Consider the following 27,862-nt stretch of genomic DNA (forward strand, 5'->3'; position numbering starts at 1 on the left):
ACTCGCGGTACACCATATCCACCTATTCGGACAGTGCACTCCAGTATATAGCACCCTCATGGGGAAGCCAAATAAACTTCAGTTGTCCACTTCCCTGTATTCAGTCTTTTTAACCTGTTCTAAAGAACTCGCACTTCTACTAATAACGACGACGATGGTTGAACGCGAAGCTTTCTTGTTATGGATGCTTTGGTTGGCCAGTCAAATACTACGAGTGTGTGCTAGTCTGGAGGTACGCACTACTCTTCTAGAATACCCACAGCAGCTCTCGGATAAACACTCCGTAGGCCTAATGTTCGGGTTTAAGGTGTACGGCGGGAATAGGTACCTGCTGCTTGGCGTCCGCTTCGACCATGTTGAAACGGAGCAAGCGGATAGACGCAGTCTTCATGACGCGACGGACGCACCGAGGATGCATTCCGGCCACGGGAAGCGTTTTTTTTTCTTTCACTTCAGCCGCAATAATTCATCCACACCGTCAAAGAAAGATAGCTGCCCTGCAGGGCATTTTCGCGTAACACGGCGTCAGTTAGGACTAAGGTTGCGCTTTAAAAATACGGCCAAAGGATTTCGCCTATTGGTTACGGTGTACTCCTTTGCTTTGTGTGCAGTTAATACAGGCGAGGAAACATTTTACCGCGAATAGATATCCAACCCCATCAGCGTCACCATGCTTTTGTCAGCATTGTTAACAACCACGAGATGTTTACAGAAATTGAATCTCACGGTACTGACTACATACCAACCTACACTAGTGAGGATGGTTTGCCTGTAGTTGAATGTGTAAGCTCCATAGGTTTTACCACCACAGTCGAAGAATGCTCTGGCACTTTGTGGTCCTAGGATGAGGTTGTCAATAGCATCACGAAATCCCGGAGACCGCGGAGGCAAGCCGGGAGGCTGTCGAAGAAGAATTCTGTGGATGGAATAGAATAGAAAAAAATTGCTTGATCTGTAGAATGGCTGAAAGACCGCGGAAAACTTTGGTGATCGAAGGAGTATGAGCAGCCGCACCAAAAGCAATAGCTGACTCGAAAACCTTTGAAGAAGCTTGTCAAGCGTGAGTGGCTGTCGTTCGTGAGGGAAGGTAGTTGCAACTTAACAGTCCGCGGGGATGTGGAGCCTAGGTCCTAGCGTTATCCACCATGGGATCAGTTATCATCCTTATACTCCATCTCCGTGAGAATGGAGACAAGTGACTTGAATGTAGGAAACATGCTCAGGGCCGAAATTGCCGCCGCGCCGTGGTACCTTCTGCGAATGCCTCAGGAGCATTAGGCCGTGCATCAGTAAACACTCCTGTCATGAACACATAATTCTAAATGGTGGAGCTCTGGGCTATTCTGGTCTCTGTGAAGGAAGCCTCCTCCCCAGGTCCAGATGGCATCACTTATATGGTTTTGGGTCCAGTCGGAGCTAATTTAATTGGTTGCTTCTGTTTTGGGAGATAAGCCACTTTGAACCACAGTGAAACCGCGTGTGCGTCACGTACCTTGACACCTGCAAGGTGCCCACGCATATTGACTGTTATCGACTTTGCGCTGGTCAGCGCCATTGTTAAAATTGTAGACAAGAGACTGCTGCGCTTCGACTGGTATCTAACTGACAGAAGCGTACTCGATGACACATAACCATCACTTGCGCTAGATGACACATAACCATCGTATGCGTGTGGGCTCCCTTAAGTCATCAGCACAGCAATACGATCTAGAAGCGCTGATGTTCCTTGCGGAAAATTTTTCCTATTTCGGGGAATATGCGGGGGTCACTTTAGCCAAAAATTAAGAAAAGGGTATACTAAATAGATGCAGGGAATTTTAGGAGTCGTCGAGTAAAAACGAAAAAAAATATAGTCAGCAAACCGGACCTCTATCATTTCTTACTTTGGTTTCTTAGTTCCCTCAACACTTCGCCGAATTTATGTTCAAATATCCGCAGTCATGTACGCGCAACCCACGAGCATCCAAGAACGCTTCCAATCCAGTTTATAAAATAGGAAAGAGCATAGAGGAAAGAATACTCCATGCGAAAGAGCTAGTAAATCGTGAAGTGGTGGCGGCTGAAGGTCTCAAGCCTGTTTGCGTGTATTCCTGTGAAATATTAAGAAAATGTATGTCGGTTGTGCCTTATTCCGCGTGCGGTCAACAAGACAGGGCGCCGGCCGTCCCGGCGCAATACCCAAAAGTATATTCTTTTCAGAACAGTTTAGACTTAAAGCTTTATCATGCTAAGTAAGCATGCTGTTTCGTACAAAACAGGAAATGCATAATCAAATGATACTAAGTGACATTTGTAGTTGAATTTAGTTCGCTCTGGAAATCTGATTGTCTGAACGGCGTCCGTGTCGGGAAGGCGGCGTAAAGTAGACATATAGGTGGCACTGGCTAACGGACAAAACTATGATGCCTCGATGCCAGCGCCGCAGTACAGGGTGGAGACACCCTGTGAACGGTCCCGTGCCACCGCTGTTGCGTAACAGTGCATAACGGATAGTTGTTTTTTTTCCCAGGAGATCGAGCAACGCGGAAGTTATAAAATGATCCGAACGTCGCTAGTACAACCCATAGCGGCGAAAATTACAACAATGCGGTGCTACAATTGCTGCGGCGGTGAGTGATTAACCTAAAACGGCGGCGCCAAAGTATACGTCTCTCCACTCTGATTGCCTGATACCAACAAGATAAACTGGCAATTGTAAGTGTAGACGACCCGTTTTGGGTGGAAAATTCTAACCACATTACTGGCTGTCTTAAACAAAATTCGAAACGGAACTTTCTTGCTTGCTGTATAGACGTAAAGGAGCTTTTTATGCTCCCTACCCCGTGACGAAGTGCATATTTTCATGCAATAATAAATTGACAAACTTGGTGTTACGTTCCTAAACAACGCAGGCACGATGGCCGGTTTGTGAAGCTCCTATCGGTGTACGGTAGGTCCACTTTTGTGTGTTTTTACGATGATTTCATTCAGATCAATGGCATATGCATTGGATCATGCATAACGCCTGTAATTAGCGGCGTGTACCTCGCAAAACTGTGCAGATTAATTAACGAATATCTGAATGACTCGAAAGTGTTAAAAAAGTTCCGATTCGTCGACGATTACCTTGTTGTAGTCGACTGTGTGCTCCAGAACCTGGAAGCCCCCGCGGAGCGTGTCATTTCGCTTTTTAGCAAGCACCTGAAGCCTTTGCTTATTACTAGCGAGTTACCCCACGAATCCCACATTAGGTGTTTAGAACTGGGCCTATGTTTCACCAGAAACCGTGTGCTGGTCTCAAGCTTCTAGGGCAAACAAACCACTCCTTCCGTTTAGGTCTTCCCACTCGAAGCTGGTAAAGAACGCCATTGTTTCCCTTTGCGTCAGGAATGCCTTGTCAAAATCATGCCCGCACATTATGACGGCCAGGCTGGCTCGGCAAGCTGAGATATTATCGAATTCCAGCTACCCCCCACACCTCGTTGTGTCAGTAGCCGAAAAGGTGTTTAAGGAGGCTAAGCTTGCCGAGCGAGGCTCGACGAGGCGAGCAGGTGGTATGGATCCAGATGACAAACAAAAAATCGCGGTGGTTCCTTGCATCCCGCAGCTGAGTCACAACCTTAAGCGTATTGCTGGGCGTGCAAGGGCGAATGTTGCTTTTTCTGCAGTCGACAAGCTTCCAAAGCTTTGTCGCCAGGTCCCCTGCGCACGAACAGAAGGGAATTGTGCCGCACGAAGCCCGAAAATAAGTTCATTACGTGGGCGCAGGGAGTGTTACATGATTTCGTTGCCCTTCAAAAATGTGTACATCGTCCAAACTGGCAGATGTATAAACGATAGACTTAGTGAGCACAAGAACAATGTTAGTATTTCGATGAACTGGCATCTTTACATTCATTAACGGTATTGCAAGCTCTCTGCATTTTGTGAAAAAACTAGGATGCTTGCTAGTAGCCGTGACTCGCTCACGCGGGAAATAACAGAGGCGCGTGAAACTGCGCGCTCGGGTGATGTATGCATCAGGGTCGCTTCACTATTGTTGTTGAGCAAGAAATTGCCTTTCTTGATGGGGTCTAATCTGTTCAAGACAGCATGTGTGTCATGGTGAATGTGTCTCGTTTTTACGCTTTCTTTTTTGAACTTGTAGTTTTCTATTTTGACCTTTTCTTTTTTCCACGTGTCTACTTAAAGGTAGCATATATGAGCGTCGAAATCAACTCAGTCTATTAGTAGGCGCTGTGTGGTGTCTCTTGTTTTGTTCGTCCGGTGCTTTTAGCAGAATTTTATTTTCACCCTGTACGGCGGACGTGCATAAACGAGGAGAAAGAGAGAACTCTTTATATTGGGCTGGAGAGGTCAGCTCAGCTAGCGGCAGTGCTTGCTACGTCAGATGGGGACGATTACAAAGCAGTGAAGTAAATGTGAAATATTTAGAATGCGACAGTTAGAAAGAAAACAAAAGTCAAATAAATAACGGCATTCACGGTAGCCAGGCGTCCTGGACGCATCGCAGTTTTCACCGCGTGAAGGAATTGAGCTGTGTGTACATAGAACAATGCTGTGGTATGTACCCCCGGCCAACCCTTTATTTCCCTCTTTCTTAGTAGACCTTTGTGCCAGGCGCAAAGGAATTTGAACTTCGAAGGTTCTAGAACCGCGTTAATCCCCCGCTGTATATTGGAAGGCCAACTCCGAAAGCAGAAAATCATTCACGGTAGCCAGGCGTCCTGGCCTCATCTCAGCTTGCGCCACATGACGAAGATCAGCTGGAAGGTACCCGTGCAGTGCAGCGTTCAGCGGCTCATCTCTCGCCGAACGGCGCTACCGTATTCCGCGTTCCGAGGCACAAAAGACCTCTCCTTAGCAGCAGGTGGCCCGTAGTGGATAATGAATAAAAGAAACGATAAGACTTATTGAGCCAGTGATCATGAGCCGATATTGCGTACCCTACCGTACGACAAATTTAACCGAACCGAAGAAAACAAAGAATCAGGACAGCATATAAGGCAGTCCTCAACCTCGAAATCTTAACAGTAAGACGAACTGACAACCGGTGGACCACCAGGGTGGCAGAGTGGACAGCCAGAGTTCAAGGTTGTAGAATAAGGGGATGACGATTACTCAATGGAGGGGTGAAATAACAACATTCAGAGGCACAAAACAGACTCGGGCAGCGCAGGCCAATGTCCCAGATTACGAAACGTCTAACCCAGAGAGAAGCAGGAAAGAAAATAGTTAGCCAGCCTATGGCGTACGGCGGCCACTCTTACAAAACGCTACATTTTAAACGGAAAAAAGGGAGAGAGATCTTGTTATAGAGTCAGACAGCCCTACGAGATTATACGGGCCTATGAACAGGCGCCTTCTAATGATCAATGGCACAGCTTGTGCTATCAGCTGAGCCAGGAGCGTGGCCTAGCCAAACTATGGGGCATTTACCGCAAATTCGCAGAAAAAAACAAAACATCCCCCTCGCGAGGGGCACGATCAAATGCAGAGCATTTCCGCGGGGGGCGTGCCTGCAAGTCTTATGGATTACGTATTGGTTGTTGTTGTTGTAATTGTTGTCTTCCAGCGTAGACATTGTCGATGAAGTCGATGGTGAAACTTGAAACGTGCCGTGAACCCCCTGCCGCGGCTATTAAAGCAACGTGGAGAGGCTACGACGCAACGTCGCGCGGCTATGACGCAACAGAATCCAACACAATCCACTTTAATCCAACCCAATCCAAATCCAATCCAAGCCAAGCCAAAGCAATCCAATCCAATCCAATCCAATCCAATCCAATGCCCTTCTCGAGAGAGTGTTATAGCGCCGAAATCGCGCCACCACATGAACGCGAACCGAACGCTGCGAGAGAGGGTGTTGCGAGCGGAAAGAAGGCGAGGAGGACGCGGGGGAGAGGGCGCACCTGTGGCCGACGGTTGAATGAGTCAAGGATATAAGGCGCGTGCGTAACCTTCCATTCTGTGTCGGCTCCGTGGAGCAGTCGGTAAAGTGCCGTGTACCTTGCGTTCCGCCCGCAGAGTCATGGGATCGAAACCTGGCGCCGGAAGGTATTATTTCTTTATATAGTGTAGGGTGCGGACTACGTAGTGATGCGGACTACGGACGCCAACGCGGGTGACATCGTGAGTTACTAAAATGCTCTGCATTTAAAAGAAGCAGGGCTGCACGGGCACGCTGGTACGGGCATAGTCGCGCCTCGTGCTCGGGGCAGTTGGGTGCCTGATCAGCGCAGCGAACGGGCGACCGGCTGTCGGGCTCCTTTCTTGCGTCGCTATCCGCGACATTCTGGTGCCATCATAACCGGGAGACAACCCATGAGCAGATCTGACCTGATGCGGCGCAATCTTCGAGGACGCTAGGCTGGGTTCCACTGGAAGCTACCCAAATCTGCGAGCCTCGTCGTCGAACCCTGTCTGCCGCTCGTGCTCGTGCTTAGGACACCCGGTCGCCTGCGTTCACGTCATCCGCCATGGAGAAACTACGCCGCCACCGTGACATTGTGAGGGAAGCCGTCACAAGGGGCGTAGCTGCCATTCAATTGCTGCTGCAGGATCCGCTCAAGTCGACCGGCCAGATCCGATCGTACCTGCGCGCCGTAAACAGCAAGTACGAGGAATGGAAGACCCTCGATACGCGCATCCTTAAGATAATTGATGTGGACGAGCTGGAAGCCGATTTGTTCGAGAGCTACGAGTACGACGAAAAGGTCGCCATGAGTCGTTCACAGGTGTACTTCGCCAGACCATCTGCCGTTCCTTCGGTAGTGGCTGCTCGGAGCACCAGAGCACCAAACCATGACTCCGCCGTCATCCGGAACGGCAACACCGTAGTGCCCTCCGATGAGAGCAGCATAGCCGCGGAGGCTGACAAGGTGGCGAATGGTGGCGAACGCGGAGAATGAAGAGGTGGTGAGCCGTGCGTTTCTGACCGTTAAACGTCCTCACTGCTGCCGACGAGTCCGACCTGCAGAGAGACCAGCGGAGAGCACGACCGATTCCATTGAAGCACAACTGGGTGTACCCAGCCGCCCGCCCTGCGGTGACCACGTCGTCGTCCAGGGCGGCCACGGAACTGACCTCTCCAAGAACGCCATGACCACGATGTACGGCGACGCGAACCCGTCCAGCGTAATGCTCCTTGACGCTTCGGACATCGCTGCCGCTCATGGGGGTGCCTTGCTGAGAGAGCATGTGGTTGCTAAGTGTCGCGAGCGGGCTCCGTTCCCACTACTACGACGGTGGCCCCGTTGCCCCGGGCGCCGGCTTCTCCGTTGGAATCTCCGCTGGAGTCAGCCCTTCCAGGTATCCGCGACTCAGGTCGGTGCACCGGCTTTCCGAGTTTGATCGCACGAACCGTGAGGTGACCCTGGTTGCACCGAGCTTGTGAACGGCCACCGGGCAGTTTCAATTGCTGGGCTCGACGGCCACATGAAAGGATCATGGAAGCACCCCTGTCTGCCTTCGCAATCGTTTTTCCGGAGTTGCAGGGGTGCAGCTCATCACCTTTGCTGCTCACAATGAATGATGACTAGTGTCCAGCTACCCGCCATGCCACTCTGTACTGGCGACGCACGTGCCTGCAAGGGGCACACGACGGCGCCCGTTAACCGAAGACTCGGCCGCCTGCACGGCGAATTGCTCGATGATCCTGGTGGCTACGGAGCACTAAGAGGCGACCAGGCAGGACACAAAGTCCCCGGACACCGCTCTTGTGTTCTGCGTTTGGTGAGCGAGCTCACGGTGGGCTACTGCGTGGTCACCTTACTGTTTCGGATGCCATATGAGTTCCCCTACGATCCTGGCGGCTACAGCGGACCGGGATGCGACAAGGACTGCGACCGAGACACCGTGTATCATCTTGCTGCCAGCCATGACCAGAAGGACCTGGCTGCTCCGTTGCCATCAGCCACACCAAGATCACCCAATGAGGATGATGAAGGGAAGTTAGCAGGCGGGATCAAAGGAAGCTTGCCGCAGCAAGCTGAACACGATCATAGAGACCTGTGCCTGCTGCTCTGGATGAATAGGCAGGAGGATATGATCCATGGCTGGCGGGACTACCTCGGTCTACGGTTGTGTCCTTCTTCCTGTACCGGCGCATCTTCATTTGTGCCGATGGACTCAGGGTGGACGACGAGATGTTTATGATAGTATCTCCACGCGTACTCTTTCCTTCCCCGTGACTTATGCCCTTGCTCCCCTGCTGAACTTCGAGTGCGCCTCCGAACGCCTGTTGTCAGCATCGCACATGGGTACATTTGTCTATCGGCCTCAACCTCCCATTTGTTCTCATACTTCTAGGCATGCGCGCCTTGGCGGCGGTAAGAGTGTGTTGTGGATAACTAATAAAAGAGGCAGGGCTGCACGGGCACGCGGGTACGGGCATAGCTCGTGCCTCGTGCTCGGGAAAGTTGTGTTGCTGATCAGTGCAGCGAACGGGCGACCGTCTGTCGGGCTCCCTTCTTGCGTCGCTATCCGTGACAGGCCCTGCGTACTATATTCAACTTCTCTTGGTGTCTATGCGAGGTTACCATTGCTTACGAAATTGCAACGCGCTTACTACTTGGGGCATTCCTCCTTATTTTGCCGGGTTTGCGATGCTAGCAGTGTATGCCCTCGCGTTCCGTTTGCGACTATGGCGTGCGATGGCCTCTCAGTAGTTGTTTCTAACATGTAATGTTAAGGGTGCCGACAGCATACTTTAAAAGTGGTAGAAACTACAGCTGCCGCCAAATGCAGTTCCCTAGGCGCTTTAAGGTTATCCAATTACAAGGACGAATAGCTTTTTATGTTTTTCAGAATTCCGTATGGATGTAAAAGCTACCAGCAACTCATCCTTTATTTTTTCTTTAGCCTTTAAGACGTTCTTATCCAAAATACACTAAACCAAAGTACCAATCACTGATTACCTTATCATAGCGCGACACGCATGGCTGTTTCTTCTGCGGACAATAGCTCTGGCCACTCTTTATTTGCTCATTCGCTCAGCATTTCTAAGAATCGGCCGACACCATGTAAGACCTTAAAAGCCAAAACGACCAAACAACAACTGCGACTTTTCTAGATAGCCGCAGAATGTTTTCCGTAGCACCGTATGGGAATTTAGCGCTCCGCTTAGGAGCACATTTATTATGTGAAACACGTGTGCGACGGTTTCTTCTTCTCTTCTCTTTGTTCTCTTTTTTTTCATGCCAAAATATCCCAGGTGTGGAGTGCTGCCTGGTCCGGAAGTAAAACACCATCCCGGGTACCTTGGAGGCTACACTAGAAAGGTTCAACCATGCAAGGAAGGCTCGGGGGAATACAAACAGCACTCCCTCACCAGAGAAGGATCTGGCCACCCTGGTGTAGTAGTTGGCCCAACCCCCTCATTTGTGACCAACCCAAATCTCGGCCTTTAGTCCCCAGCAGCTGTAGAACACCTGACCACGGCGGTTGTCAGGCAAGTGATACAGCGGAGGGTGCTAAGAATCCCTGGATCCGGACAGGCCGCCTATGGAACTTGAACTTGGCAACGTTCAACGCATGAACCCTCTCTAATGAGGGTAGCTTAGCTGTACTACTAGAGGAACTCAAAGACGTTAAGTGGGATATTATTGGGCTAAGTGAGGTTAGAAGAACAGGAGAAGGCTGCATAGAACTGACTAGCGGGCATATTCTGTGCTATGGGGGCCTCACGAAAAGAAAGAGCACGGGATAGGATTTTTGATCAACAGGGAAATAGCAGCAAACGTGGAAGAATTCTTCAGTGTTAACGAAATGGTTGGAGTCGTTGTGAACAAGCTTAAGAAGCGGTACCGGGGAAAGATAATAAAAGCGTATGCGCCAACAGCTAGCAACGAGGATGAGTCCGTAGATAGTTTCTACGTAGACGTCGAGTCAGGAATGAATAAGGGAACCGCGCAGTTCACAATTGTAATGGAAGACTTTAACGCAAAAGTAGGTGCAAAGAGAGTAGGAGAAATATCAGTGGGAAATTTTGGAATAGTCACTCGAAACTGTCGAGGTGACACAAAGGTTGGATTTGTTTGCAGCGAGAAATAACCTCAAACTACTGAACACATTCTTCCGGAAACGCAAGAGCAGGAAATGGACTTGAAAAAGTTCTGACGGTATTACAAAAAACGAAATTGACTTTATTCTGAGTGACAACCCAGGTATTGTGCAAGATGTGGAGGTACTAGGTAAGATTCGGTGCAGTGATCATAGGGTAGCTAGGTGCAAAGTAAGGCTAAATCTCAAAAACGAAAGAAGGAAGCTCGTAAAAAGTAAGAAGCCCAACGTCAGGTCAGTAAGAAACAGGATGCATGAGTTTAAAATTACCCTTCTGAACAAGTTCGCACTTCTAGACGGTCAGACCGAGGACAGTGTGCACCCTCTAAATGATAACCTATAAACAGCAATCACGGAGTCAGCAGCGGCTACTGGAGAAGCAGCATGCAGGAAGCAAACTGAAAAACTAACTAGGTAAACAAGGAAACTTAATTCGCAGCGCCAGAAATCATATTTTCGAGTACGGTGGATCAAAACTGAACTAGCGGAGCTGACAAAATTGATAAACAAAAGTAAAACAAATGACATTTATGCATACAACATGGCGGCCATCGATGAAACTTTAGAAAGAGGAGAAAGCTTGAAGGCAACAAGGAGGAAGCTGGCTATTGGCAGAGACAGAGTGTACGCGCTTATAGATGACCAGGGTAACGTTACGCACAATATGGAAGAGATAACAAAAACCGCAGAACGGTTCTACACCAGGCTATGCGCCAGCGACACTGGAGCGAGACAAAGTTCCGGGCCTACAAGCGTTGCTTGCGATGTTCCACCAGTAACGAAAGAGGAAGTTGAAAATGAACTTAAGGGCATAAAAAGGCTGCAGGCGACGATGTCATCTCCACCTTCTAAAAAGGGTGGAGATATAATTGTAGAAAAGCTTGCTGAACTATTCTCAGTATGTTTAAGGACTTTAAAAGTACCAAAAGCCTGGAAAAACGCCAACATACTTTTAATTCACAAGAAGGGAGATAACGAAGATCTTAAAACCTACAGACCCATCAGCCTTTTGTCAGTTGTATTTACGCCACTTACCAAGATAGTACTTAGCCGCATAACCACCAGCCTAGACTTCCAACAACACAGGGAACAGGCTGGGTTCAGAAAAGGATACTGTGCAATGGATCACATCCATGTCATCAACCAAGTAATCGAAAAATCGCGTAGTATAATGCACCACTTTACATGATGTTTATAGAGTATGAAAAAGCGTTCCATTCAGTAAGACAGGCCGCAGTGATGGACACCTTAAAGGACTAAGGAATGTATACCTACGACTCCTCGACGACATATATGAGGAATGCACCTGCAGAATCACACTTCACAAGCAAAGTGGTAAATTTCCGATCCGAAGGGGAGTGCGACAAGAAGATACCATTTCACCAAAATTGTTCACAGCATGTCTGAACAGTGTATTCAGGAAGCTTGAGTGGGAAAACTTAGGCTTACGGATACACGGCGGAAAATTGAGCCATATAAGGTTTGCAGATGACATAGTCTTGCTCAGTGAATCTGCAGAGCAACTCCAAAACATGATTGAGGGACTAAAATCACAGAGCTTCGCCGTGGGGCAAGAGATAAACATAAATAAAACTAAAGTGATGATAAATAAAAATGCTGAACGCGCCTTATTTAGACTAGGACACGAAACACCGGAAAAAGTACAAGAATATAACTACCTTGGCCCGATGGTCAGTAATGGCCCAAACCACGAGAAAGAAATCAAACGCAGAATAGGGCTGGGATGGTGTGTATTTGGCAAGCACTCGTAAATATTGAAAAGTAAGATGCCTCTATCCCTAAAAAGAAATGTATCCAACCCATGCGTCCTGCCGGTGATGACATACGGAGCAGAAACTTGGTGATTTACTAAACAATTAGAAAGCAAGCTTAGGTCCGCTCAATGTGCCATGTAGAGAATAAGGTTAGGAGTAACGCTTAGGGACAGAAACCGAGCTACCTGGATTAGGGAACAAACTCGGATAGATAATATCATAGTTCAGGTCAAGAAAAAAAAAGGACTTTGGCTGGCCATGTGGTACCACGACCGGACAACAGGTGGACCACAAGGACAACAGAATGGATACCGCGAGACGGGACTAGAAGAGGAAGGCCATTGACTGGATGGAGAGATGAAATAAGAAAATTCGGAAGCAAGGAATGGACACGGGGAGCACAGGAGAGAAACGGGTGGAGGTAAATGGGGGAGGTCTTCGTCATGCAGTGGACCCAAATAGGCTGTTGTTGTTGTTGATGATGATGATGATGAATGAAATACAAGGAGAAATCTCTAAATAAAGTAAAGCAAAAACGTAGGACGAATGGTGTCCAGGAGGCACAGAGCACCTAACAACAAAAAGGAGAAAAGCGTACATGACGACGCAAACGCGTACAGATGTAGCCGTGCGCACAATGCAAGAATTACAAAGTTTTGTCTTGTCCAGAATCCCGCAAGAAAACGCAGCAGAATTTTTGTCCTTAAAGATGAGTGATCGTTGTTGGCCCAGGGTTCATGAAAGCACACAACTGAAGCTTCGCCCCACGTCGTACACCGTACAGGCAGCTAGCCGCTGTTACTCACGCAGAGGTAAATCGCCGGCCGGTACACAAGTGCTTGCTATTCTCGCGCAAAGCACACCTGAAGCAGTGTTATGAATCCACCTACCCTATTTTAAACTACATGCTTAGGGTGTAAGTCACGTCATGAACGAGGCACTCTACCTAATTAGAACAGGAAACCACGTAAAGATCTAGCAGCTGAAAAATAAGAATGCAGAGAAATTTGCAGAGATAGAGAAAGGAAGAGCGAGAGAGAGATGAAAAGCGAACGGAAATGCCGAAAGGTTATTCCACCTTAGAGCCAGGGTTGCTATTGGGCACTAGGGGAGGGTTGTTGAAGGGATGAAAGAGAGAGCAGGCGAGGGATAGGAGCGGGGACGTGCCCACACTTTAGTCCCTTTGTGGGCCCTATAGTCGTTTATGTAAGCCTGTATCCTATATGAAACACAGAAGGGCTTTTGTTGCCTTCTGCAAAGTCGATGGAAGGGTCGATGTCCTGGAATAGTCTCTACTGTAAACGGTTGATTGTCCAATCGACTGAGCTTGATGGTCAAAACGCGTCTTTTCGATTATTACTTTGAGAACGACAAAGCGCACTAACTCTTAAAAAACCTGCGTGAAAAAGTGCAAAAATGTTGGAATTTCTTAACCTAAAAATGGAAATTTTTTCCCAAGCACGGAACATAACTGTTTGGAAGCACTGCGGGATTGCATGTACGATTTGATCTGTAATCGACTTTTTGACAGAACAATTGCATGCATGAAACCAACGGGGATAGACAATACAATGCAACCCCCGGTGTTCTTCAGGGTGGCCTACTCAGCCCCAACATTTTTATCCTTTGACTGATCCGCAGCGGTCAGTATAAATATGTCTATACAAACGATACCTGCATATGGTTGCACAGACCACGACACACATGTGCTCCGCGCGAGACGTCAGCGTGGTGTAACTTGGTGGCAAAGTTTTGTCGTGACACGTGGCCTTGAGGTAGCAACCGCCAGGTGAGCCGTAATGGCTTTCACAAAACAGGCTGTCTCCATGTACCGGCTAACGCCCGCAGGTGTACGGATACGATACGGGAACCAGAAAAAGGTTTGCGGTTTCCCCTTCGACAATATATGGTTAAAGAAGAAGTTTATCATTTTCTGCTCATTATCGGTGCGCTTTCTAACGGCGTTGGTGGATGCCACGAAGGCAGTCTTTCAAGGCTATTATTACGGCCTTAGCAAGGGTCTTTTCTGCTACAGTCCACTAGTCCTGGCTCCTTTATTCAAAGAGAACAATGGAGTGGTAGAAGTAAAGCTGGCAAAAATACTACCAACTGTTGTGAGACCAACTCTACATATAAGAGCAACTCTACGGTGTAAACTGCACTCCTTACGTCCCCTGATTTGCACGTGCTGGAACTATTAAGCACATGACTTCACGCTGTGAAGATATGGCGTGGGCATCCACTAGCTGTCATCTATGTGTGCAAGACCCAGGATGTCCTGACGGCCCATAACCGGGCTTTAACTTAGTCACAATAGATATTCTTTCCAAAAATATATCGACTAGTAATCTGGCTCCCAGCTAATGGCTTTCATAGAGGCCCATGCTGTCACGTTTATTGCCATGGAGATATTAACAAATATAGAGCCTCTTAAATCCCACACAGGGCGTGCTCTACAGTTCCCACCCAATTTGGAAGGAACGAAACCAACGGACCATGTAGGAAACAGCTCGGTAGAGTGGTGCTTCGTGTGTAAGAACACGATAAGATGAAAGCAAGGGCTAGAAGGCGATGGGAATGGTAGCGCGCTGTGTCGAATCATCTGTGCTTTCAACATTGTGGTGCCGCGAAACCTGGGATAAGACTGGCAACTAGCGCTTTAAAAATTAAGATTGATCAGCGGCGCCGACAGCAATGCGTCCTACCAGCAACCATAGCGAGACCGCTTAAGGCAGGGAGCCAGCTTCTGCAAGTCCATTCACCGTCTCCGCACAATTTCCAAGAGGCAATTGCCATATCGTAAGCAACAACGCAGCATTTTATGATGTTGACGAGAAAACCATCCAGATGATTGAACACCACGAAGTTTGAACAAGACTGCTTCGACGCCTTGGAGTACCAACGAAACACATGCCGTGCCATCAAGCGGCTGCGTTATACCTTGAACGTTTTGAGGACGCCCGGCATGAGAGTTACTATCGACCACACCCCAGAAAAGCCAGATTGCGCTCAAGCACTGCGCTGGTACGGCCACATATTCAAACTACCGCCCTCACGGCACCCCACACACGTCATCTCTAGTTGTCCGGCCTAAGCTGCAGTTTACTGCTTTTAACGTTCAGCCACGTGAAGGCACGCAGTTTTGGGGCCGTGTTAGTCCGTTCGAGCGCTTCAGCTGATCCGGGAGAAGGGCGCAAGGTTATCTTTTGTTCATGGCAAAGTGTGACAAAAGGGAACGCTTACAGCCACTGGGAGAACACAATGATACGATCAAGGTGAACTCATCCGGTAGCCTTTCTCACGCCTCTGTTAAAAAAACAGGCAATCATTACAACCCACGCTTCACCATTATGAAATGAAGGAGAATCGTCGAACGCCCCTAGGAACCAGAGAAGGAAAGAACATGAGGCGACGCCTGCCGCGAACACCGACGACTCAGCGGCTCCCTTCAAAGCAGACGACAAAAACGTGCGAAGTGAAGGACGTGAACGAATACCTAGAGCCTTCACCGTGTGGACTTGAGTACATCTTCATTCGGAATTTTAAGAATGGCTACACCTTACCGGATGTTCTTGAAATCTCACTATGTACAATCATCAAAGTAGTGTGTGACGTTTCACCTATGCGGAAATTTGTTAGAAAGGCGAAACCACTCTTGCTTACCTGTTCGGGTCATTGTGAGGAAAGAGGAAGACATGGCCAAGAAACAGCAGAAACATATTTTGAACTGAGACCCGTCACAATAGTAAACTCGTCGGAATCAGAAACTACCGAAAAGCAAACACAGGGCGGGCGGAAGGCCTATTTGGCAACATCTCTCGACTCGCTGCACCAGAGCTACCACAACGCGGAAAAATTGAGTCTTTCCTTGCAACCCCTTGTGGGCAATTGCTGCTAGCGTACAGAAGTGGAAACGTGTCAGGAAGCTAAACGCACAGCTTGTTTGTCGTCCGCTTTGTTTTGGTGACGACAGGCTGTCCTGAACACGGTTCAGCAGAAGAAGCACCGCTAGAGACGAACGAGAACAGCATTTCCCAACAGAATTCTAAAGAATAACAGAGAAAACCAAACAATTAGGTTTCTGGACTAAAAGTTCATTGCCACAAAGATTTTCTCGCGCCAGATAAGAAACTGTTTCGACAGAGGATGGATTATGCGAGCATTGGTACAATACAGCGGCATCGTCAAAGCAGCAACGCGTGACGTTGAACCGATAACAGACGATGTGGTTAGTTTCAGCTGCCGAGCCACCGTACGCGGAAACGTCCCACTAAACGTCGTACGCCGACCACTAGGCCCCACTGCCGAATGCGTGGTGAGTAGAAAAGTGAAAAGCAAATGAAGAAAGACGTCTCGACCCCTAACTGGAAGTGCTTGACAAGCGATATACGCCAACTGAGGAAGGCACGATCACCGAGATCTTACGGGGCTACATAACGTTGACGACGGCGAAACTGAAGACCGGGATGTTGGCTCTCTTGCCTCTGACGAAAAGGCAACAGGCGGCATTTCGCTACCGTCTGGAGTGGTTAGCGAAGCGCAGCAGTGGAGGCATCACACCACCAAGCAAACGCGGCAGCGCTGCAGAAGAGAAGGGCGCGCGTGTGTGCCAACGACGCGTACATGATTCGGAAGATTAAGGTCGAGATGCACTTCAGCGTCAAAAGCAGCGCCAGAGCACGTGCAACTGCAAGCTCCGAGGTACCACTCAAGCTCATGGATGTAATGCGGGATTGAGTGCGCGCATCGTTGAAAAAAGTGATAGAGAACCAGACCACGAATCCACCAAGTTACATTGCCAGCTGGAGATGCTCTCGAAGTTCTGTATGCGGTGCCCCCTTGTGCCTATTACATGCAGACGCGAACACTGTGGGTGCGGGAGGACGTTATACCCAACATTGGGCATGCCCTGCGATTTCCGATAAATTTCGGCAGGAAAGAAAGAGAAGGTAAATGTGGTCAGAATTTCGCCAGAGCGGCGGTTCGTGTGTGAGATGATGAAAACCTAAAAACAGAGAATACAGGGCGTTTGGAGTTATAGCACGCTCATTCGGTTATTCTACGCTTTCAACAAAACTCATACGCATGAGTACACGGATGGCTCAGTGGCGGCCAGAGCGTGGGTGATTGACCTGTAATTCTTTCTGGTGCACTAAAACCCTCGCACCACTGAGCCATGAAAAATCAAGGATGGCTCCCAAGCTTTCAGCACTGAGGGCTGCTTTTCGCTAAATATTTACGCAGCCAGCGAAACGGCGTATCTGCTCTATTCGTTGCAAATGTCGACGAAAGACGATAGTCGACTGGCGCCAATGGCAAGTAAATGCCACCTTCCTCTTTCCCGCACACCTCTCATGCTGTTCCTTTCCCGGCTCGTTCCTCCCAAGATAACCCGCTACAGGCTTACTGAAGTCAATTTAAATTTAGCGCGTTCCACTGCTCCAAGTCGGTAGTCTCGGTGCCAGCGCCGCCGTATGGCGGAGGCGTGCGTGAATCGAGGCACCCTACTCCAACGCAGTGATGTTCTGTGCGGGGAATTTTTCCTTTTTTGGAGAATTTACGGCTGTCATTTTGGCCAAAAGGGAAAAAGGGAACATTTAATGAATGCAGGAATTTTATTAGTCGTGGAGCAAAAAGAAAAATAATGTCCGTAAACCGCACCTCGCATCATTTATTACTTCGATTTTTTTTAAAAGTTCCCTTAACATTTCGTCAGATTGGCGTTCAAATATCCACAGTCGTATTACGCAAACCACAAGCATTAAATATCGCTTCCAATCTAGTTCACAAAAGCGGAGGAGGCATCATATTCTATGAAATATAGCTAGTGAAGCCTGTTCACGTGAATTCCTGTGCAATATAAAAAAAACCATTTTGGGTGCACCTACAGGGTGTGTCAAAAAGAGATGCCGGCAGCAGTTCCGGCGCTCAGCTCACATTATCTCTCTTACTCAATAATGTTACTTCTTTATCATACGGAGGTTTAGCATGCGAAGTATGATATATTTTGGTACAAAACGTGAAATGCCTATTCAAATGCTGCGATGCGGCTGATGAAGTGTAATTTGTTTTACATTAGAAGTCTTATTCTCTGAACGACTTATGCGCCCTGAAGGTGAAGGCTACGAAAACTACACATATTTGGTGCTGCCAGCACACAAAATCGTCCCTGAATCCTCGTAATGATGTTTAAGCTGCAAAATTAGAGTGGAGGGAAATTGGCATGCTGGGGAAAACGTAAAAAACAGGGAGTTTCTGAACCTAGAAATTGGAATTTTTCTCCCCAGTACGGGGAGAAACATTTATAGAATAATGTTTCCCTACTCCACGAGCCTTCTAAGCGGAAAGTAAAGCCTATCTAGTGAACCTTTCGTTGCTGTTGCCGTTTGATTTTTAATTGCCGCCAGGCAGCGCGAACAACAGCAGGCGACCGTTTTCTGCAGTCGATGTAGTATTTCATTTGCTATCAGAAAAACGAAGCATCCGTAAAATTTTAATAAAGGAACACTGCAAATATTACTCATGTATTGATTTTGTGCCTTATATTTTCGTAATGTATTGTTCTTGTTCAACAATGTTGACAAGTATGAACATTAACACCGGGCTTAAACCTTTAGATTTGGCTGTGGGTATATAAAACTATTGCGCAATTTCTATTTCACCATGGGCGGGTGGCTGAATCGAGTCACAGACAGGCAGACACACAGACATACAGACAGACGGAAATTTTTGCGTTTAAGTAGCCCAAGAAAGACTCGTCTTTAAAAGTGTGTTGTATCCACTGATTCCCGGTCAGCACTCAGTGCTCATTATCGCTTCTGAAATAGCAGATGACATAGGAAATACATTTTCTGCATCACTCGCAGGAGAAAGGTGGCACAACGAGAACCTGCAACGGCTTCCTGCACATTGCGGGTGTGGCGGATCAAGCAAGGAAAGCAGGACCCAGACGTCCGGTTCTCGTGGTGGTCACGGAACACTCAAGCTCGAGCACGCGAGCGCGGCCGATCTTCATCTTCTGATCGTGCCGCGCCCCCTGCCTTCGCTTGTCTCAACCACCCATTCCACCTTTATTTTCTACACACTCCCCGGCCCGCCAAGAAGTCTAAGGGTTAGCTTCAAGGAAGTAGAGCCGTTGAATGGGCCGCCTGATTTCTTGACCAGTTGACAGGCGGAGTACACAGGAGCGGGCGATTCCGTCGCGTCCGGGTAGCAACTTGGCCACACGGCCGAGTCTCCAAAACGTTGGGGCGTATCTTTCATCGTGCACTACAACCACGTCTCCGACTGCGAGTTGGTGTAACGGATGTGAGGGTGCTTCGTGAGCGGACCGCAGAAGCAGCAGGTATTCATTCCGCCATCTTTGCCATAGGCGATTTGTGACGTTCTGTCGGTGCCTCCAGCGGCGTGTCAACTCGGAGCTTGTCGACGATGGCTCGAATGGCCCGAGGTTCTGGGGGAGGCACGTGTTCGGCTTGCCGAGCCAGAAGTGAGCCGGCGTTATGGGATGAGGTCCGTCGGCATCCGTGGTCAGGTACGTCAAGGGCCGGCTGTTGATAACCGCCTCCACTTCACACAACGTGGTTGCCAGTTCCTCAGCTGTCAGAGTGTTGCGCCCAAGGGTACGTCTCAGCGTCTCTTTCGTTGTCCGAATCACTCGTTCCCACCAGCCGCCCCACCACGGTGCCTTCTCTACGTTGAATTTCCAAACAATGCGCTGTCCGCTGCAGAAATCTTGGAGTGTGGCGTCGGTGAGGGAGTGGAAGGACGTCGCACAGTGTTTAAAAGCGAGGGCGTTATCGGAGTATACCGTGGCAGGTATTCCGCGGCGAGCAATGAAGCGCCTGAAGGCGAGCAAGAAACTTGACGCTGTCATCCCCGTCGTCAATTCCAGGTGTAGAGCCCGCGTGACGCCGCACGAGAATACGGCGACGTATGTTTTGACTTTGGAAGGGTCGTTGGTACGGCAGTACAGAGGACCGCAGAATTCGAAGCCCACAATAGAAAACGGGCTTGTTTCCGTTATGCGGTCACGCGGTAATGGTGCCGTTGGTGCTGTCTCCGGTGTCAGCCTGCGCCTTCGGCACGGCAAGCACTGGTGGAGGGCTTTCTTCACTGTCTGGCGTCCTCGAATGATCCAATAGCGCTAGCGGATCTCTGTGAGCGTGGCCTCTGTTCCAGCATGCAACAGGCGCTCGTGGGGTGCCAGAATAAGCAGCCGGGTTAAATCGTTCTTTCCGGGCAGAATGATCGGATGTCGCACTTCGAAAGGAGATTGTAAGCAGTGTAGTCGTCCCCCCACGCGGATAACGCCAGCGGAGTCCAAAAAGGGCTGTAGACGAAGCAGTCGGGAAGTCCCCACACCAAGCTGGCTGTTCGATAGAGCTTCCCGGTCTTGGGGGAATGCTTCCTGCTGTACCTGGAGAATCCAGTACTGTTCGGCTTCTTGGACTTCGTTAGCAACCAGTGGCCCGGTCATCGATGGACGTTGCGGTAAAGCGTTGTTTACGAAGCGTCGAACCCAGGCCGTCACTCTAAGTAGCCGTGAGTAGCGGCTGTAATCTGAAATTTGGCATAGTGGTTCCGGTGGCGAAGACCCCACAGGGCAAGATGACGCCAAGGCTGGTGACAGGTCGACGAAGTCAGCGACTTCCTGGGCCTGGTTCAATGGCCACAGGTTTTCTGTGTGGGCGATCCATGATGGTCCATGCCACCAAAGCTCTGAGGTTCTGAGGACTGTTCCACTTATTCCGCGTGTGATGAGGTCGGCAGGATTGTCCTTGCTGCTGCAATGCCCCCATCTGCATCCCTTGGTCAGGCGCTGGATCTCTTCGACGCGATTTCGGACGAAGAGTGGCCACCGGCTAGGTTCCCCGCATATCCAGTGCAGGGCAATCTGCGCGTCCGACCAGAAGAACGCACGTGTGGCTGATAGGCCAGGAACTCGCATTAGGTAGTTGTAAAGGCGCGCTGCGATGAGGCAGGCAAGGAGCTCGAGGCGAGGCAACGTCGTCGCCTTGATAGGGGCCACACGACCTTTGCTGATCAGCAGATTTGCCTCAAACGGGTCACCATGCGCGGAGCGTCGGCGGACGTAGACAGCTGTGCCATATGCTCGCGGGCTAGCGTCCGCGAAGAAGTGGATTTCGATGGACTGCTCCGGGTAACCTTGGTTGTCTGATACGTTTCGTGGCAAACAAAGGTGTTGCAGCTCGGTTAGTTCGGAGCACCATGCGTTCCAGGCGGTGAGTTGCTCACGTTGTAGAGGACTGTCCCATGGGTGCCGCAGCTTCCATAAATCTTGAAATATAACCTTTGCCCGGACCGTGAATGGTGTCAAGAAGCCTAGCGGATCGTAGATTCTTGCAAATGTTTGTAGCAGGGTTCGCTTGGTTGTGGGCTTGGTGTTGATAAACGCGGCCACGTTTCCTGTGCTGATGAGCAGCGTGTCGTCAATGCGGTTCCAGCTCACCCCGAGAACTTTCATAGTGGTGGCGTCGCCACCTTCATCCTCCAATGCGAGCTTATCTCTTATGAACAAGTCCCGCAGGGAAGAGATGTTGGAAGCCCATTTTCGGAGCTCCATTCCGGCTTCGGCCATTACAGCCTTTGCTTCCGAATATATCTGATGATCTCGGTCGACGTCGTCCATGCCAATGATGAGGTCGTCGACATAGAAAGACTCTCGCAAGATGGCGGCGGTGTCCGGAAACTTTTGTGAGACTCGCAGATGATGGTGCAAAGTGGCGGCGAGCAAAAAGGGACTCGATCTCGCACCAAAAGGAACCCGTATCATTCGCCACTTCACTACTGGAGGAAAGGGCTCATTCGGTGTAGGAAGGCGCTCCACCCAGAAAAAACGTAGCGCGTCCCTGTCCTGTTCCCGAACAATCATCTGGAGGTAGGCCTTCTTTATATCTGTGACCATGACCACGGGATAGCCCCTGAATTTAAGAATGAGCCTTAACAGGTCCGCATCCAACTTGGGCCCCTTACAGAGAATGCTGTTCAGCGAAGGTTGCCCCGAAACATGTGACGAGGCATCGAAGACCACCCTTAGCTTGGTTGTGACGGCGTCCCGACGAACCACACCGTGATGCGGCATGTAGTACCTGGTTGTCGAGCATTGGTCACCGTCATGCTCAGGAACTCGTTCGGCATGGCCGTCGTTGAAATACGTCCGGATTGCAATGTCGTACTGGGACAGCAGCTCAGGCTGACCACGAAAGCGCCGCATCTGCACACGCAACCGCTGTTCTGCGAGCCTATAGTTGTCAGCGCTGGCGTCCAGCCCTGGCTCCTGGATCATGAATGGAACCTCGTACCGCGCGCCATTCTTCCTCACGTCGCTCTCGAATTGCTCTACGGCCGCGCGGTCCAGCACTGACGCATCAGGTCTTTCTTTGATCCCGATAGCATCCAGTCGCCACAGTGACGATAACTCGTTATCTGCCGCTGCGTCATCCAGCGAGGGCTCCATGTGGGCCAGGAATAAAGCACTAGATGATCCCGAAGTCCAGCCAGTTTCGTCGCAGTGTGCACCCTGGAGAGTCCAGCCGAACATTGTTTCGACGGCGGTCAGGTGCGGAGTCAGCCGTGAAATGTTCCCCGAGGTAACTTTCCAGTAGAAATCTGACCCAATTAGGATGCTGATGTGGTCATCCATGTAAGCCGACGCGGGCGAAGTGTCAGCGGCGAAAAGACCATGGTCGTGCATCAGTCTAAGCGTGTCATCGGTGATTGGGGGACTCGTAACGACGCAGATACTTGAGACCTCAAGGGCGTCGATCACCACCTGCTTGCCGTTGTTCTGGCTGGCCACCGTGACTGACACGCGAGGATACTTCTCCGCTGCTGCGTGGTGGCTCTTGCCGAATGTGACCAGCTTGAGGTCCTCAACGCCTTCAACGGAGTAGCCCAGAGCGCGCGAAACGTCACGCCGAACGAACGTCCGCTGGCTGCCCGTGTCTAGCAGAACCCTCACCAGAAGCTGACCGTTGGGACCCGTCGCCCATGCGCGGCAAGTCTGCAGGTAGACTGGAGTGGGCCGTGTGCTTCTAGTTGACGCTGTAACCACCGACGATGCCGCATGTGACGGTTTGGGCACTGTGGGCGGGCCCCCTTGACCAGCCGAGTGGGGCGACCTGGTAGCGTGCGCGGAACCTGGCTGAGCCACGTCGCAGAGTGACGTTAGATGCCGGCGTGAACAGCGGCTGCAGGACAACGTTCTAGCAGTCTGGAAAGCACGTGCAATGTGATTCTGCTTGCCGCACCGGAAGCAGTGTCTTCCTGCTTGCAGTCGCCGTCGCTTCTCCTCTGGTGGCACATTCGCGGTGCATTGCGCGATCCAATGGCCTCGCCCGTCACAAAGGGGGCAACAGTCACCACGAGGAGGCGGCGATGACTCCGCATGTAGCGCTGCGGCTGACGGTGGAGAAAACTCCTCATGCGGTGTCGGCCGGGGTGCTGGAGGGCGTCCAACCTGAGGACCGGTGCTGTCCATGTACCCTTCTTCCCGAATTTCCACCTGAATACGGAGGAAATCCAAGATCTCCTGAACTTGCTTGGCATCCCCGTTCACCTCATTCGCGGCTGATTCCTTCATCCGTTGCCGGTAAAGAAGAGCGATGTCATGCGGCAGCGCCTTCAGCAGGACCCGGTGGATTATGACGGCGTACCGGTCGGGCGCGATGCCTAGTGCCTCCAAAGCGTTTAGGCGAAAGCTGATGTCGTCATGCAAGCGCCGTAGCCCCGCGACGTCCGCAGAGGTCTTCACCGGCGTTATGGCGAGGAGGGCATCGACATGATCCGCCATCAATAGGTCTCTGCGACCAAAACGGTCTTTAAGGATCTTGATCGCAGCGTCGTATCCATCCTCCGCAAGCCTGATGCCCTCAATCGCGGTCTTAGCGGGGCCGGTCATGTACGAGCGGAGGTACTTGAATTTATCGATTTTCGTCAAGTGTTGGTTTGCATGGATGGTGGCGTCGAATTGTTCCCAGAATCCCTGCCAATCGCGACGGTCCCCAGAGAATGGTGCAATCTGCAGCTTGGGGAGGGCGACGCGGGGAACTGGCACGGCGGGAGGAGCCGTGGATTCGCTCACCCTTGGATCTCGCGTATGTCCACCAGCAGCGGAGCTCGAGGGACCGGACACGGCAGAGGGCGATGATCGGGCGGTGTGCACGCGGGCCCGAATTTCGCAAATGCTGTGCTCGTAGTCCCATGCTGTGGCGTAGTCCGCCTGAAAGGCTTCGTCCGAGAGTTGAGCCTGGATCTTGGCGTCCAGGGCGCGGAGCTCTGTCTGCTTCTCAGTAAGTAGGGTGACGTAGCATGAGAGAAGCACGAACCAGCACCCCTTCTCTTAAGGCGATGGAAGAAACTCTGAGCGAGGCAGTGGGCGCCGCTTCGTCTTCTTCTTCACCCCAGCTATCGCCCTCTGCCTGCGCCCATCTCATTTATTTACAACACACTCCCCCACCCCCCCGGCCAGAAAGGCAAGGACTGGCTTTCAAGCTGAGCCTTCTAATGCGGCGCCAGAATATTGTCCCAGTGATCAGGCGAAAATAAATGATGTCGAACTGTTCGCACGGGCGGCACTTTGAGCGGTGATTCTCATCTGATGTTGCATCCTCCAGTTGCTGTGATGTTCCCTGTGCATCAGGATCACGCGCTTCGCACCGTTGGTCTTGGGGTAGCCGCCGGGGTCATAAGGGAACCCGATTTGTTGGGGTGGTTCGATGTGCGTCTTGATGACAAGCAAGTTCCTGAAGCTGCACTGCTTGTTCGGTGGGCAAATGGCTGTGGCTGTGGCTGTTACAAACGAAGGGCGCCATGGTGAATTCTTGGTGGCGGGCTGGCTGCCATTCCACTTTCTTCTGTTGCGATTCTCTATTGGCGGCGCTTTCGGGGAGTGCGGTATTCGGTATTTCACCAGGAAGTGCCAGATTCTGGACCGGATTTCCCGGCGGAACTCCAAAACTAATGGCGGAATCTGTTCAGGTTGGCTTCTGCAGACCTGGCGCCTGCTCGCAGGAATAGGGTCGCTGGCAACCACGTCATGATTCTGCCGGTGTTGCACTAACTTTTTTCGGTGTGGCTTCAGTTGGCGGATTTTCTGGTACTTCGAATTGCCGTCGCAGTACTCTAGCAGGGTCGTCTCTGCCGGCGATAGACTCCGTGGTTGTGCACGAAGAGTCTTCTCTGGTTTCTCCATTTCGACGTCAGGGGGCTTCTTCACTTATTTCCTGCTTGGAGGCCCCTCGCGAGCTTGTTGGAGCGGACCGCCAGGCATATGCAACCCAGAAGGGAGGGCCGCTTCAGCAGGATTGTCACAGTGTGGAATTTCAGCGAATTCACTCTGTGGTACAGTGCTGTGGTCGGCAGTAAGGACGCCCATGGAAGTAAGATCATTCTGGACGGACACCCGAACGCCTAAAGGATCCTCTGCGTTGTCGGTTACTGGTTCCATGGGCTGAGGGTCGTCGCGGGCAGCGTTGCGAACCTCAATCAGCGTAATCATTGCCAAACGAGCATCCGGTGCATATTTATCGCGGATGAGGCCCTCACGCTGCTCTGGGAGCGACTCGGCTGGAACCGTCGGGAGAGTTACAAAGTTGGGGCTTTGCGGCACGTGAACACCCGTGAGCTTTCGATTGTAACTCACCCAGGTTGTTCGGGCGCAGCCACCGGCGGCGGCGGTATTCATAGCGGCTTTGCCAACCGGGTGTAGCAGTACGCGCGTTTCACACGAGCGCACTTCGTCGTCGAAATTCTGGGATACGGCAACGTCTTCCTTCAGCTTGTCGCCGGTCAGTTTTCCTTGAATTGCAGCGTCGAGGGCTCGTATCTCGCTCGGCGTGCCGTGGAAGTGATAAATGTTGGCGGTCAGATCGGTCACGTGCGGAGCTGGGTCCTGGAGAAGGGCGTCGATTGCCGTAATGAGCCCTGAGATTTTCTCTCGCAGGAGCCGGCGGCGTAGCTTCAAGCGTTCCAATGGAAGGGGTGGCGTAGAAAAACGAGGGTCGGCTTGGGCACGAGCCATGATGGGCAGCGGCCGAGGGCAAGGCCTCCCGGAACAAGTGGCGCGAAGGTTCCAGGCCTCGCGAGCCTCGCAGCCGCTGCGCCTCCAAAGTCAGGTCCACTCGTGCCTCGAATCCCGGGTTTCGGCACCAGCGTATGGAGGATCCAAGAGAGAAGCACGACCCAGCACCCCTTGTCGTAAGGCGATGGAAGAAACTCTGAGCGAGGCAGTGGGCGCCGCTTCGTCTTCTTCTTCACCCCAGCTATCGCCCTCTGCCTGCGCCCATCTCAGTTATTTACAACACACAAAACCAGCGTGTGGCGGATCAAGCAAGGAAAGCAGGACCCAGACGTCCGGTTCTCGTGGTGGATTATGACGGCGTACCGTTCGGGCGCGATGCCTAGTGCCTCTAAAGCATTTAGGCGAAAGCTGATGTCGTCATGCAAGCGCCGCAGCCCCGCGACGTCCGCAGAGGTCTTCACCGGAGTTATGGCGAGGAGGGCATCGACATGATCCGCCATCACTAGGTCTCTGCGACCAAAACGGTCTTTAAGGATCTTGATCGCAGCGTCGTATCCATCCTCCGCAAGCCTGATGCCCTCAATCGCGGTCTTAGCGGGGCCGGTCATGTACGAGCGGAGGTACTTGAATTTATCGATTTTCGTCAAGTGTTGGTTTGCATGGATGGTGGCGTCGAATTGTTCCCAGAATCCCTGCCAATCGCGACGGTCCCCAGAGAATGGTGCAATCTGCAGCTTGGGGAGGGCGACGCGGGGAACTGGCACGGCGGGAGGAGCCGTGGATTCGCTCACCCTTGGATCTTGCGTATGTCCACCAGCAGCGGAGCTCGAGGGACCGGAGACGGCAGAAGGCGATGATCGGGCGGTGTGCACGCGGGCCCGAATTTCGCAAATGCTGTGCTCGTAGTCCCATGCTGTGGCGTAGTCCGCCTGAAAGGCTTCGTCCGAGAGTTGAGCCTGGATCTTGGCGTCCAGGGCGCGGAGCTCTGTCTGCTTCTCAGTAAGTAGGGTGACGTAGCCCTGAATTCGGGTCTCGGGGGCAGCGGGATCCTCGAGGAGAGCGTCAAGCGCGGCGATCGCCTTCGTGATGGCGGCGCGCAGGGACCCCCGAACTCGGCGTTCGTGCTCCATGAAAGAAGGAACCGGAAGCCTGGGCGGGTTTTCGGCACCAGCGTGTGGCGGATCAAGCAAGGAAAGCAGGACCCAGACGTCCGGTTCTCGTGGTGGTCACGGAACACTCAAGCTCGAGCACGCGAGCACGGCCGATCTTCATCTTCTGATCGTGCCGCGCCCCCTGCCTTCGCTTGTTTCAACCACCCATTCCACCTTTATTTTCTACAGCGGGTACATCGGCAATTGCGCAGCTTAAAACGCGGCCTCAACGGAACACAGCCGCCTTGTCCAAACGGTGCAGATTCTGGACTGACACAAGACATCAATGGATGTGTTTGTATCTACTCGGCCCCAATTCTGAATACAATCTGAAATTATCAAGCGTCGTCCACTCAGAACTCTGATTCTGGAGAATCAGATACTTGAAGTGTGGTCAGTCGGCCTGTCGAAGAAACTTGCACCGAAATTCGAAAAAAACGAAAGCTAAAACATGCGCAATCACGACGTAGCGCTAAAGAAGTGTTTGATAAGCATCGCTAGGTTTTCTGTCTCAATATTACATAACTTTATTTATGTTCCCCAGAATGTTTGATATCCGTGGCTCAAACCTCCAACTGTCCTTTATAAGGAAACAAAGCTAACCTGTAAAGGATGTGCTGACACCATCATGCTCGAGCGGGTGCTGAATGTAGAATATGTCGATTTCCAGACGCTGGATTGTGCACTTTGTTTATTTGGAGTTACCCCAAGAAATGTTCCCTGCGTAGTTATACCTAATGCGACTTCAGCGACGGCCGACCACTGCAAAAAGGGGTGCACGGCCGACCACGTGCACCCCTTCGTGTGGCCCAAATGAAAAAACTACGATGAACTGACTAGCGAAAGGCACG

At 51.0% G+C, this 27,862-nt stretch overlaps 1 protein-coding gene across 1 annotated transcript; it reads right to left on the reverse strand.

The window, feature by feature from the left end:
• Positions 1 to 19,962: 19,962 nt before the first annotated feature.
• On the reverse strand, positions 19,963 to 26,990 carry LOC144166823 (uncharacterized). The gene is made up of 3 exons (XM_077696323.1): positions 26,224 to 26,990; positions 25,279 to 25,438; positions 19,963 to 24,123 (listed from the first exon to the last, which is right to left on the reverse strand). Exons 1-3 carry the CDS (start codon positions 26,988 to 26,990, stop codon positions 19,963 to 19,965), a joined length of 5,088 nt encoding a protein of 1,695 aa, XP_077552449.1.
• Between the last annotated feature and the right edge of the window lie 872 nt (positions 26,991 to 27,862).

Source organism: Haemaphysalis longicornis, unplaced genomic scaffold (assembly GCF_048455015.1).
Source record: "Haemaphysalis longicornis isolate Haplotype H1 unplaced genomic scaffold, Haemaphysalis longicornis Haplotype H1 scaffold_1, whole genome shotgun sequence".
Classification (NCBI taxonomy): domain Eukaryota; kingdom Metazoa; phylum Arthropoda; class Arachnida; order Ixodida; family Ixodidae; genus Haemaphysalis; species Haemaphysalis longicornis.

Excerpts from the sequence above, each read along its gene's own strand:
- LOC144166823 (XM_077696323.1), bottom strand. The coding sequence starts at position 26,990 with ATGGAGCACGAACGCCGAGTTCGGGGGTCCCTGCGCGCCGCCATCACG. Across the intron at positions 25,439-26,223 it reads CTAGGCATCGCGCCCGAACG|CCCCAACTTTGTAACTCTCC; the intron begins GTACGCCGTCAT and ends CGTGCCGCAAAG. Across the intron at positions 24,124-25,278 it reads ACCCTCAGCCCATGGAACCA|CAGACAGAGCTCCGCGCCCT; the intron begins GTAACCGACAAC and ends CTTACTGAGAAG.